At 34.4% G+C, this 14456-nt stretch overlaps 2 protein-coding genes across 2 annotated transcripts; one reads left to right on the top strand and one right to left on the bottom strand.

The window, feature by feature from the left end:
* Window positions 1–6252: 6252 nt before the first annotated feature.
* LOC107477407 (protein JINGUBANG) lies at window positions 6253–8293 on the top strand. Its single transcript, XM_016097417.3, has one exon. It carries the CDS (start codon window positions 6463–6465, stop codon window positions 7957–7959), a length of 1497 nt encoding a protein of 498 aa, XP_015952903.2. The 5' UTR covers window positions 6253–6462; the 3' UTR covers window positions 7960–8293.
* A 2054-nt stretch (window positions 8294–10347) lies between these two features.
* On the bottom strand, window positions 10348–14456 carry LOC107477408 (ubiquitin carboxyl-terminal hydrolase 24; the record flags this gene model as incomplete). The annotated part of the gene is given in 7 exon segments (XM_016097418.3): window positions 10348–10858; window positions 10940–11116; window positions 11302–11447; window positions 11669–11916; window positions 12379–12566; window positions 12771–13484; window positions 14274–14456. Coding segments are annotated over 7 exon segments (1677 nt in total). The 3' UTR covers window positions 10348–10669.

A 14456-nucleotide genomic window follows, 5' to 3' on the forward strand; every position in this document is an offset into this window, starting at 1 on the left:
CTGAACGGACGATGGCCCTTGGTAGCTCTCTATGCCATCTTACACCTAGTGAACAATGGGCAATGATCAGAGTGAAGGCGCACCAGCACCTCAGTATAAGCCTCCGGAAACATTAGTCACCAGTCCTGGTTGATGACTGCTCTATCAAGCTTCTTAGCCACCTGCACTCCACCTTTCACCTTTCTGTACCAAGTGAATCTTCTCCCAATAGCCCCTATATCAAACAATCCACAATCCTCCAATGTTTTCACAAATTGTTCTGCTATGGCAAGTCTAAACTGCCCCCTCTAACTTCACTCTGCAACATGACACCATTAAAGTCCCCTAACACAATTCAAGGTCCGTGGATCATATTAGCAATCCTTGTCAAGTCACCCCACAGTTCTTTACGCCGATGTATATGCGGATTAGCATACACCGCACTGCAGTAACTAGATGTATTGCCCATAGTGATTTCAAAACTGATACATTAATCAACTACATCCAATACTCTCATAGAAATATTTGAATTAGAACATAGAACCCAGATACCCCCACTATGACCATTAGCCTCAACAATACCAACACCCTGGTAACCTAGATTATTCCAAAAAGATTTCATCCTCTCAAAAGCAATATGGGTTTCAAACAGAATGAAAAAAGTAGGGTGAAATTTATTCGCTAACTTCTTACTATGAACCCGGGCGAATTTATTAGAGGCGCCTCTAATATTTCAAAATAGAAAGCTTAAATCTAAATAATCCATAAAATAATTGTATTGTAAAAAGGACCAACCTCAGCTGAAGTCCCTAACGAGATGATGAAGATCCACCATCATATCCCCCTGAGACTTGCTTGTCCTTGTCCGGTTGTTGCCCGGTTTGTCTGTGTCCCTCCACTGACAACTCTTCCAATTCGCCGAATGCTGCTTGCTGGTGTCGCCAAGGCAGTCTGGAGTCGACGGCGAATTCTGCAAAGAAGAAGGGTGCAACCTCTTGTGTCCGTTTTTGATAATGGCAGTGAATGTCGGCACCGCAACGGAGACAGCTTTGCCCTTTACCCCTTGCTGTTTGGAAGATGCCATGCGTGCCTTAGATCCGCTAACCGACCTGGTCTTCATCCCTGATTCGGCTCCTCTCATACGTAACCCAAAGTCACGGTTCTGGTCCAATTTTTTATTTGAGCGCACCGGCATTTTGTCTTTAGAGGTTTATTGGGCTTTGTTTGATTGGCTCAATTTTTCTCTCTTTTTACCGTTGACTTTGGTCTAGCCAGCCTCATTTTTCAAATGCTGGACCCCACTTCCTTCATATACAATGTATCATCTAATTCCTCCCCAATTTCTGCAACTATCACTGACTCTTTGGGATTGCATCCAAATTCAAAAATTTTTTCTTTTGAGGCTTCCTGTGTGGCTGCACCACCCGGGCCGTCGTCTCGGTCACTGATGTTTCCTTTCGATCCACCCTTTCCGACTCTATTGGGGTCATTATGCAATTAGTTGCTGGATGCTCGAAACAATTGCACTTGTCACAAATAAGGTGTAAGCATTCATACTCCACCTTATATTCAAACTCATCGACAATCACACTCCGGACCACCGGCAAACCAAGATTAATTTGCACGCAAGTCCGAGCAAATTTTCCTTCTCCGCCAACTTAGTAGCCAGATCCACCTTGACTGGTCTTCCCACAGCAGAAGCAATTATCATCATGGCTTTATCCTGATAGTACCATATGCTCAAACCATATATTCTAATCTAAACCATAGTCTCCCCGAAAGTGTCCTCACAAGGTTTAAAATTCGGTGTCCATGCGATCAAATTTAACGAGGAAGTACCCAAAATCCACATCCAATATTTCATATCCACCGGTGATCCTCCATACCGCTTTCAATTTGTGAAACATGGCCGTGTAACTAAGGTTTTTTCCAAGAACTTTAATCACAATTGCTTCCTTCTATGGTTCAGAAAGGATGTTCCTAGCCTCTTCGGAGAAGCAAACTCTTGGAGACATAGGATCTCCTTGTTTTCCAGTGACCACTGCCATGGAATCCTCATCTAGAGCTTCAGTCCGGTTTATCTCTGTGGCTACCGTAGAACCAATAACCTTGTCACAGAACGAAATCTTGGAAGTCACCCTAAAACTAAGGTCGCCCTTACTTGATCTCTCCTTCACACCTGATGCAAACCCTCCCACACGCTCTCCCTTATCTCTTTCGATGGTATGGCCATCTTCTTCACCGTGTTTCACCCTCAAACACTCTCTTCCGCTCTCTCCTTCTCTCATTCTTTCTGAATACGGAATAATTAAAATTTAAAATTCTATTTTTTAATTATATTAACTATCGATTAAAACTGATTTATAATTATTTTTTTATGAAATTGATAATTAAAAACGGTTGGATTATGATCTAATCAAATATGTTAAATCAATAAAGACAATTACTTCCTTTTTTACCTTAACTATTGTAATATGACTAATGAGTAAGTTTTTTTTTCCTGGTAGAACTAATAATAAGTTGAATGAGTATAGAAGTTCAGATTTTTCTCTTTTAGTTAGCTAGTCTCTGAAATTTGGCACTTAATATCAATTTTGATCTTTCTTTCTAATTCTTTTTTACAAGTTAAATCTACATATTCATCTTATTTTCCATTCAATTCATTCATATTTCATACTTTTATACACAATCATCAATTCATCTTTACAAATTTCATTATATTACATAAATATAAAATATGTAATGATTTATGTATTTTTATTCACCAGCTTAAGTTTTTTTTTAGTTTCAAAATCGTATGAATCTATATTATATAAATACTTCTGTTGAACATATTATAATACTGTTATTAATCTATATATATGAAGAATAATTAAGAGTACACTAAAGAAATTTGCACTTCTTCTTTTAATTTCTTTATATATATCTCTCACATGTAATCTTCATTAGTTTATAGGAATAAGAAAACATAATTAAGTCAAGTTTGTTGTGTTGATGTGATTCATGTGAGATAACAATATTATACATACTTGCTTTCCACCAAACCATATTAACTATGATACACTTTCTCTAACTTTTTCTAACATTTTTAATAAAATAAGTTCACTATGATATTTCTCTTTCACCAGGTGGCCCAATCTCAATTGTTCATCAAAATTTAAACTGATTTCTATAAGTTAAAACCATTAGTTGTGTGCCATATAGCAATAACCTCAGATTTGTGTAGCTAAAAAAAATAGATATCCCAATTCTCAAGAAGAATGTCCAAATTCAATTGCTCTCTTACAGGGATATATTTTACTTCATAATTATTCGTAATCTAAATCTTAATCAGATCAGCTGTTTGTCACTTTCTTTTTTTTTTTTATCTAAATTGATTATTGATGATTCCAATAAACTTAGTGAAATGGGGTGTTAATAATCCAAATCACATTTAATTATTCTATTATTAAACCTTTTATTTAAAAAAAATTATTAGTTACATAATGATCTACCTAAATTATTTGTTTAGTGGCCCTAGTATTTTTTTTTTGGTGACTAGTGGCCCTAGTATTTACATTCATTCTATCTGTTAATTATATATATATATACTCATGTTGGGAGACCTAATAAGTCCGATTCTTAGTACAAATTAATTCTTCTTAACTAAATTACTAAAATAGGTCACCAAACCCATCTACAAATACATCACACTTAAATAATTTTGCTTCCAATCATGTAAGGATAAAGAATATTAGTTCAATAATAATGAAGAAATATAATAAAGATACATTGAAACAAATGAATGGATCATTTTCTTTATTGGCCAAAACAATATATAAATGTGGTAATTAATTTATATATCCAAACAAATTATAGGTTTAATTGATTAACATTTGTTGATTAATTAATGACATGAACAATAACCATATCTAAGATAATAAAACAAGGCTTTACTTTAACTTTTCAGTGATTAATATATACCGTATTATGAAGATTACTTTGATGATATTGTTTTCTTTGTAAATTCTCTCCAATTCCTTGGGAAACACAATGTTCCCATCTAGAAGACTAATTGGCATTGTAATGATGGATTAGTGTTAAAAATGTTAAATTTTTTAATTTGTTATTGTAATTAAGAAAAGTGATTCCTGTAGCCGTCCACTTTGAGTCAATGTAACTTGTTTATTAATCTTGGTTAAATAAAGAGGAGCCAGCATGTGTGGTCCTAACATTATTCAAATATATGTTGCATGATCCTTTTACATGAAATTTCTAAATCTAAGAACATATGTGTAGTTGGTAAATATTGACGTGATTCTTGTGACCTAACAAATAATAACAAATCATCTTAGTAACTATACAACACGCTCCTCATCTTTTATTCAAGCAAATTAATCAAGTTACAAGATAAATTAAAGAATGGGGTGTTCCATGCCCATGAAAATAAAAGTACCATGGAGACAATGAACAAATCATCAACAAAAAATCTCCAATTACAATTGAACTAGTAATGATCATAAAATCAAAACAAAAACAAAAAGATTTTCAATTTTTTTAAATTTTATATACATCAATATATTATAGAAAACATTTAGGAAATCAACTAAAATACCAGTTAACTCTATTAACTATAATGTGAACCGCAATAAAAAATCCAATAACACAAAAAAAATCCATAATATTACTCAAACTTAACTCCACATTAAAAAAAATCTAACTCTAATTTTCTGACCAAAAAAAATCTAATCCTAATTCAATTTCTCACCGTGAAAATAAAAAAATAACCGTACACTCCACCTTTTCCTTCTACTCCCACTCTGTTTCACATTGTCATCTTTCTCTTCTGCTTCACTCACGTCGTTGCGCCTCCTCGGCAAACGGTGTCGACCTTGCTGTGCGACATTGGTGATCCTCTTCGCCGTGACACAATCTACATGCAACTTCTTCTGCGCGTGCGGTTGGTTTCTCTATCTTGAGTTTCACCTGCGAGTCCCGTTCATCCTAAATCTCCTACGTAGGTGCTTTTTCACGTTGTCATTTCTCCTGCAGACGAACATCATCATTGCGACTCGCAACGCTGTGTGTGGTGTGTTTTGTGGTGCGGTCAGACTGTCCAAAGTACTCTCTTATCGCCTATTAAAAAAGGAATATCCTGAAAAAGTAAATGTGAGATATTTTTTTTTGTTAAAATTTGGATGTTTTTTTTATTAAACTAATTGGGGGATGTTTTTTTGTTATACTTAAAATGTTTCTTTTGTAAAATTTAAAATGTTTTTATTGTTAAAGTTAGATGTTTCTTTTGTTAAATTTTAAATTTTTTGTTCTTAAATTTGGAATTTTTTTTGTTCGATGCAAGTCACAAAAGAGTTGCGACGAAGGGTATAGAAGTAGCATCACGAGATACCGGCAACATGATGAGAAAGGATGAGATGGGACTTCACATTGACAAAGTGGTTATGTTTCGCTAATCCTAATTTGACGGCACTATTTTTAATTATTTAAAATTCTACTTTTAAAATAATTAAAATTTTATTTTTAATAAATTTTAAAAAAATATTAAAAAATTATTAGAATTTATTATTTTTGGATATTACTTAATCATTAACTTAATTTCTTTAGCCTATAAATTTAGTAATCCAATAATATACTTTTAAATATTAATAATTAATTAATAGACAAAAATAATAAATTTTAGCGACTCCTAATAGACTAATATTATTCAATAAAAAAAATACTGGCGTTATAAAAAACCAGAGCCGATCTTGATTGGGAAATGGCACCCCTTTTGACCTTTTCCAATTTGATCACGTGGCAGAGTATAGTTGGTCAAAATAAAAATAAAACCCCCCAAAAATGCTCAACAGCTCAAACATGCAATAACACACCACAAAAAGGGTAAGACATTGGTCCTTCAAATCCCTCCTCATCCAGTCCCCCAAATTACAAATCAAATATCCTCTATTTACTCTAAAATTAGCCGTCATATAAATTATTATTATGTATACTTATATATATTAATTTATATATTTTTAATTATTAAAATAATTAAATTTATTATAAATAAATAAAATTTTACAACAATAAAAAATTATAAAATATTAAATACATATTTTTATACACAATAATTAATTAATAATTACTTTTTGGTGACAATTAATAAAAAAAATTTATATACATATAATATAACATAACTGTTTTGCAAATAATACTTTCCTATTACTAAAAACATGACGTAAATTATAAAATATTAAGCATTAAGCAATAACAGCTCTTGTCATTTGTCAAGGTAGCCGTTGCACCTCTCTCTCACTCTCTGTTCCTCTCACTTCCATTGCATTATTTTACTCCTTTTTAGTTCTTTTTCCTCTTTCAACCATATCAACAAGTAACCCCTCCCTCCCTGTTTCTCTTTCAGCTTCTTTCTCTTTTGGCATCTCAGAAAAACTCATTCTTCTTCTTCTTCTTCTTCTTCTTCTTTTGTGAATCACACAACAGAATCCAATGAATTCCTTTCTTCCTAAACCGAAACTCTCCAATCCCCTGAATTCCCCTGTTCCAAAAACCAAGCTTTCTACTTCAATGGATTCAACTCTTTCACAAGACCCCATCTTCTCCATTCTTTCAAAAACTAATCTTTCTTCTGTTCCTATCGATTCCCATTTCTCAAAAACCAAACTTTCTAATCCCACCAGCAAGCTTTCTTCCACTCCAAGCGATTCCCCTGTTTCAATAACCAAGCTTTGTTCAGCTACTCCAATGGATTCCCCTACTTCAAAAACACCACTTTCTGCTCCTCCACCATTGTCTGCAGCTTCAAGTTCAATCAGCAGCAGCAGTATCTGCAGCGATAGAAGCAGTGAGACCGACGAAAGTCCCTTCTCCTCTCACCGTTTCGAGCTTCAAGATGTAAAGTTTCAGCTACCAATTCAATCCACACCAACTCCAAGTTCCAATTCTCATAGTCATAGATCACTAGCTGTTCTTTCAGGCCATGTTGGTTCTGTTTCATGTTTAGCACTTTGTGGCGAATTCATACTAAGTGCATCACAGGGTAAAGACATCATAGTATGGCAGCAACCGGATTTGCGCCTCTTCGCCAAATTCGGCCAAGGCGATGGATCGATTAAGGCCCTTGTATCCATTGGAAACAAGGTTTTCACTGCTCATCAAGATAGTAGGATCAGAGTTTGGAAGGTTTCAAGGAGTTCAGAGAATGTTTTTAGGCTCGTTGACACGCTTCCGACAACAAAGGACTATTTGGGGAAGTTCATGAAGCAAAGCAACTATGTCCAAACAAGGAGGCACCATAAGAGGCTGTGGATTGAGCATGCTGATAGCATTTCATGTTTAACTGTTCATAATGGTTTGATCTATTCAGGGTCATGGGATAAAACCCTTAAGGTTTGGAACCTTTCGGATTTGAAGTGTTTGGAGTCAATTAAGGCTCATGATGATGCAATCAATGGGTTAGTAGCATGTAGAAGAGGGATTGTGTATTCTGCTTCTGCAGATGGAAAGATCAAAGCTTGGGGAATGGAAAGAGAAAGGGAAGGAGGGAAGTTTAAGAAGAGTAACAAGAATTCACATTGTTTGAAAGGGGTTTTGGAGGGTCATAAAGATGTTTCATTGAATTCTGTGGTTGTTTCTGATGATGGGAAATGGGTCTATGGAGGTGGTTCTGATGGTTATGTTATGGGGTGGGAATGTTCTGAGAGTAGTAGCAGTAGTAGTAGTAGTTGTTGGAAGCTTGTTTCTGAGACAAAGGCACATGAAATGGCTGTTTTATGCATGTGCTTAATTGGTGAGCTTTTATGCAGTGGTTCAGGTCCAGTGAAGTGTTTGCAAGCTTCATGTTCTAATAGAATTGGTGGAGGATTTTTGCTCTATAGTGGAAGCCTTGATAGAAGTGTGAGAGTTTGGTGGGTTCCTAAGTATAATAACAACAATGATATTGAAGAAATAGAGAAGGATAATAACAAGTCTATTGTTTCATGTTAAGAACATTTTGAAGGCTCAGAAATGAAGCACAGGATCCCTTATTTTTTGTTAACAGTGCCTGCTGTGCTTTCATTTTTGATTTGTTGTTTTGTTTTCTTTTGTTTTGGATTTGGATTTGGAGTTCATTTCATTTTTTTTACTGAAGTTGATTGTATAATTTAAGGTGAAGTTTTAGGAGGCTTGATCTATTGCTCACTAGGGTGACATAGAGAAAATGGTGTTATTATACAATTTTTCTTGTTCTTTTTCTGAATTTTATTTTTATATTTGTACAAAACAACTGTAACTATGCCTTCAAGGGATTCAATGAATGGGAGAATTATAAATTATGTTCTTTTTGTTGGTTGCATGATTATGTTTCCATAATTCCATTTATACCTTTTTTATTATTTTATACAACCATTTGTAGCTTAATGCTGATGGAACTTTTATTTTTTTAAATAAAAAGTGCTAGGCTAGTACAATAATTATCAATAAGAAAATAACTGCATAATTGCTAAGCTTAGGTGCAATAAAAAGATTAGTGTATTTCAGATAATACAAACAACTAACCAAAAAACTATGAAGGAACAAAGAGAAAGTATGGGAGATTCTCAGGACAAAACATTTCTGTTGCATTATAAGTCAAGGAATCTTTTCCTATGTTAACAATATGTTGTTCTTTCTGACATATTATTTAGTCACTGATATGTAGATCAGAATACTCAATCAATCAGATCTCTATTATTCTGTCAGCGTAGACAAAAGACAAATGTCAACTACATGAGTATTAGCATTTTAGAAAAGATTGGAGCCAAATAAGATCACAACAAGACAATAAGGTTCCAACTCTTTCTTACTTCTTTAAGGTTCTTCACTCATATTTCAAGCTTCAAGAGCTTCTTCAAATTTTGGTTGCTATTATCAGCAGTTTTACAAGTAACTTCTTGATCTTAGAAATCATTGTAAAATTTGTAATAATCTTTCATAAACTCAAGAATTTAACTAAACTCGTAGAATTCGAGTGAAACTCAACTGGCAAAATCATAAACTCACGAATTAAAGGGTGAAAACAAAGAAGAAATATAAAACTAATGGTAATTGCAAACCAGCTTCATTTGAAAAGTAAACAAATAAATTAGTCAAACATGTTTTCTTTTTGAAATGGTCTTATATTACTATAACATGTTCGGATGTTCCTAGAAATAAAACAACTCTAGCAAGGTTGCTTCTGCAGAAGTTACGGACTTCAATCCATTGAGTCAAAAATCTAAATTCTAGAATGACTTTTTTTTTTCTATTCTTTTCCTTCTTCCACCGTCCATTTGGTAAAAAGAAACTGAAAGCAGCCATGTATGTTGGTTTTTCCATGGACCACAGAAAGCCTTAAAATAAAGGAAGTTATTGCTTTAAATTCTATATAAAGCCACCATTCACTATACAGCAACCTTAAGCAATATTTCCTATGCTGCATTGGACCACATTAAGAAGCAGAATATTCCATAAATGTCAAATTAACGAGGAAATGTCTTAGATGCACGATAATGAACTTAGTAGTTAAAAATCATACGTCAAAATAATCCTATGGTATAGATTTGAATTACGAAAAAATGACTTATTTTCATTATTCAGATCTATATCATTGAATTATTTCGGCGTATGATACAGCGAGTTTGATTAGGTACCTCTTAGAATTTTCCAAACTGCAAAGTGGGAAAAGTCTAATGTAAACTACATAAATGAGGAGCTGTGTTTTTCTCCTACCACCCTTGTTATTCTTAAGATATATATTAAAAAGATGCTACCCTACTATTTGTACCAACCTTTTTTCTTTTTGAGAGGAGAAGAAAAGAATTCATACTTGTCTGAGAGACATGTTATAGAAATCCAGTGAGCATTTGAGGCAACAAGTTAACAATAAAAAAATAAAATATATATTAAAGGAAAGAGCGTTGAAAGTAATTGTGGTGTGGCCAAATTTGAAAGTAACAGTTAAGGTATTCCGAAAAAGTAACATTTTTTAATGTTAGTTGGACTAGTCTTTGTTATACTGCACTTTTTCCAGTTAAAATATGATAAAATTTTCGTGTCAAGTGGTTGAAAAGAAAACACATTAAGAATGAAAATTCACAAGAATTTCAAAGTGGAAGAATACCAAACATAGAAGCAAGGAAGAAGGGTCGCTCCAGAAAGCATATCAATATAATAACATACATTATCATTGTTATTGATAATTGCTAAAAATGTGGTTCATGCAACCTTGACGTGATTGAACAATTTTAATTGGCTTCCATACTCTTAAGCATTTGAACATTAGGTTTTGGTTTCAACTAATACATTTGACAGATATCAAGGGTCTCATAGTGAAGCATTCAATGTTAATATAACGTTTTATTCAACACAAAAGCAAAATGAAATGAAACTGTATAAAAATAAGCAGAATTTCTTACAAGACTACAATATGTAGTATTTTATAAATACATGTGCCCATGTCCTAAACTAGGACTACAAAACTTTCTAGTAAGAATAAGAAAAAAAAAAGAATATTACAACAATTAATCTTTCATTCATGGCAGCATAGAAGCAATCTGATCCCTGATGACACCAACCAACCAGCTCAAAAATAAAATCACTCTCAAATCTTATCCATGCAATACATTAGTCACAAATAGAACAGCAATCATTGTTCTCATCCCATGTTCTCCTTCACAATGTGTTATGTGTACATGGTTCACAACTGCTTGTAGAAAAGGACATATGCCTGATCATGCAGCACCTTGTTTGCTCCAATGGCAATAACAGATGCATCATCAAATCTTAGCCACTGACCATTAGGATATAGGGCATCGGCAGTGTAGTGCCCCTTTGAAGGCTCCCTTCCATGGTGAGTAATCGTGGCAACTAATTCATATCTTCGACCCTGCGCACAACCATATGTTATCTTCAAAGGCGATTAACTAATTTATGTTCAAAACAAAGGGACTGGGATAGTTAAATATACCTCAGTAGATGGCGAAACAAGCAAGTCTCGACCCAATACCAGCTCTAGAGGGAAGTGAACAGGCTTAAGTAGCTTAGTGCTTCCTTGGCTTCCATAACCGAAACGTACCAGGTGCAATATCAATATCTTCGGAAGTGTCTGAATGTGTACAGATTTTCTTGCAGTCACAACGCCAGGCTGAAAGAAATTTAAAAATAGTTAGGATTTTGTTAACATGCGCCATAAATTGTGATGAAACTAAAATAGAAAGCATTATAATTTAAAAATTGAAGCATTTAATATTCTCCCAATCCAAATACCATGCCATGCTTTCTTCTTTAAAGTACTAAAGGCATAATTATTAAGACATAAAGGTTGAATACCTTTCCAGTGAGTGTAGTTCGGTAGCCTTCAACAGTTTCTGGAGCAGAAAACAGGTGAAGTGCATCCTCAATTGTGTGGACAGCATCAGGATAAATGTCAAGCTGGAGCAAGAGATATGGTTGAACAGTGGCTGAAGCTCTATTCCCTGAACAACAGACAGATAAATGACGGTTATAGCTGAATCATCTTTCAATTAGTAATGGCATTAATTAACATTCTAAAAAAATGGTGAGGATTGTGGCAGAAGGAACAAGAAAGTGACAGTTCAATATCTCAACAATGCACTATTAAGCATGATGAAAAAAGAAAGACCAAATGAAGTTCCACATAAGCTCAATGGACAAGACAGTTTTTTTTCCCCTTTACCTTTAGCTCTCACCAGACTTCTGAGTTGTCCTCCGAAAATTCCACTCAATTCTGATGGAACAAAGCTCTGAGTTCTTGTTACAGCAGATTTATTCTTCGGCCCAACGGTTTCCCATTCATCATCTTCAGCAGAAGAAACTAGAGATGATTTGCTACCATTAAGACTTGAAGACTGTCCCTCAAGCTTCAACAATTCACCATGCATTTGATCCATTACAAAGCTCAAAAATTCCTGAGCATCTTCCTGCCTGAAGAGACATATTCACCAAGTATATATAATAAATTTGCAAGTGTATATTACAAAATCAATTATGATAGCATAAGTAGAAATGAGGAAGTGGATGATGATTGAGGGGAGGAACAAAACTTCCAAGGATTGTATATCCATCAGTTATCTAGCTGATGCACCTTTCTAGGAAAAATAAATTAGAAAACAAGTCCCTCTAACTGTCATGAAGATTATAAACCGTAACAGTTTCTCAAAATTTTCAAGGAGAGAAACTGTACTTTTGGCATAGGGTTTACAGTTTTAAACGGTTTGATACTTTGATAGTTTGATTCTATACAAGTACATGATTGATTGTTAGAAAAGAATTCACTTCAACGAAAGATTAAAGAAGTGATTATGAAGGATTCAATTTGGCTTTTTCTTTAGGGAGAGGGTAGTAACAAACAAAAAGAATAAAAAGCATATTTGAATTCTCACCAACCTTGGTCTTCCTGACATGACATTTGGCAAATCCGGAGAAAACTTTTTTAGAACATCTACAAACATAGTTGGGCAGAATGGCCTTCCAGTCTCCAAAGCATCTGTATCTTTCTTCTTTAATTTGGTTGAGCTTGGCACATCAAATTGAGATAGAAATTCAGTGAATGCCGTCAATGTGGGATAGCCAACCTACAAGTTAGAATAGTAGTAAGCATGCAATAATATTAGCTCAACAATATTTTTATCTTAGTTCAAGGATAATCTTAGTGCAATGGCATAATATCAGTAAATGAATTTATACACCAAACAGCATCTTTTTTATTCTAATGCCACGCAGTTATGCTATTATCACTACAATGGAAGTATGAGGTAGCGAAAAACAAGCAAACAAACCTTCTGAATGTTGCGGGTTCTTAAGTCTTGCAGAAGTTGAACAAAAGGAGAACAGGACAAGAGAGCCTGCACAGTTGCATTGAGAAAGCATAGATTTCCAGAATTTATTAGGCCCCGAGGCAGTAAATCTTTAACTTGTGACACAATATGCCCATTAGGTGTCTTCTTGGAATCTTGATTAAATAATTTCGATACAGAATCATTATGGCCACCATCATTTTTCCATACATTATTCAGGCTTCCAGCCTCAGAAGCATCCAGGCTCAAATTTGCAATCTTGTTCATGGGTCCATCCTCATCAAGCAATGGCACAGAAGACACACTATCCGCCTTAACTTCGTTTGCACTATCGATACTCGAACAGACAGTAGGGCAATTGATAATGCTGCCATTCTCCTTGAAAGAATCTGATGATCCATGTAAACTAATACCGACAATTTTCACTCCATTGTTCTCCTTGATAGAACCTGATGATCCAAGTAAACTATTACCGACAATTTTCACTCCATTGCACTTATGAGAATGGGAGACATTAGAACTGGTTGGTGCTTTTGATGAATTTCCGAGGTTACTTGATCTGGCACTAACAGCATTCACAGAACCAAATTGCAGCGGGCTCTTCTCTACAGGCTTTTCATCTTTAACTGGAGTAGAAGACTGCTTCTGCAACAATGATCTGGTTTCATCTTCTGTAAAAGACCCAAATAGAAATACCTGCAAAGTAAAGAAAGCACAATTCGAGAAACAAAATTAACAACTTAAACTTAGGCCACTTTGAACAAAGTAAAACGAAAAGCACAAGACTCCCAACAACCGACAATGCAGCAAGATAAGAACAAAAGGAACTTAAAACATGAAATTGTTCGTAATCCTAGTATTCTCCAACTGAACAAGATTTCTAACACTAATGCATCAATGATTATCTATTTATTTATATATTCATCACAATCATTGAGTAGCAATGGGTAGCCATCCACTCAATTCCTTTAGTCTAGTAATCCAAAAACATTCTTTATAATAGCCCTTTAACATTCCTCTTTATTTAAAACTAAATAAAAATCAAACAACCTCCAACAATTGTTCGAAAAAACAATCATTTTCGCATAGTTGAATTAATTAATAACACCATACAAAATAATTTCCAATTCTCGTTAACACAAAGACTTGCTCATCTTTCAACACCCACAACGAACTACGAATCTCTCGAAATAATTTATTACTTTTGGCCATCGCTTAATCATAAACTCAATTCCTTTAGTCTAGTAATCCAACAACATTATTTATAATAGCCCTTTAACACTCCTCTTTATGTAAAACTAAACAAAAATCAAACACCCTCCAACAATGGTTAGAAAAAACAATCCTTTTGGCATAGTTGAATTAATTTATAACACCATACAAAATAATTGCCAATTCTTGTTAACACACAAGACTTGCTCATCTTCCAGCACAAACAACGACCCACAAAACCCTGAACTTTAGGATTAAAACAAGAAAACAAACCTTAGAATCACTCATGTTGATCACACGACGGAAGTTGCAGACCTAAAAAGCTGAAGGTGGATGGAAAATTAGAAGTATAAGAAAAGAGGGAGGGGAGCGTAGGTATGAAGAAAGTGTGATGAAGATCAAAAAGTAGGGTTTTTGTAGACCCTGAAGGAGCAGTAGTGGCGGTGACTGAAGACA

This window comes from Arachis duranensis, chromosome 3, assembly GCF_000817695.3.
Source record: "Arachis duranensis cultivar V14167 chromosome 3, aradu.V14167.gnm2.J7QH, whole genome shotgun sequence".
Taxonomy (NCBI): domain Eukaryota; kingdom Viridiplantae; phylum Streptophyta; class Magnoliopsida; order Fabales; family Fabaceae; genus Arachis; species Arachis duranensis.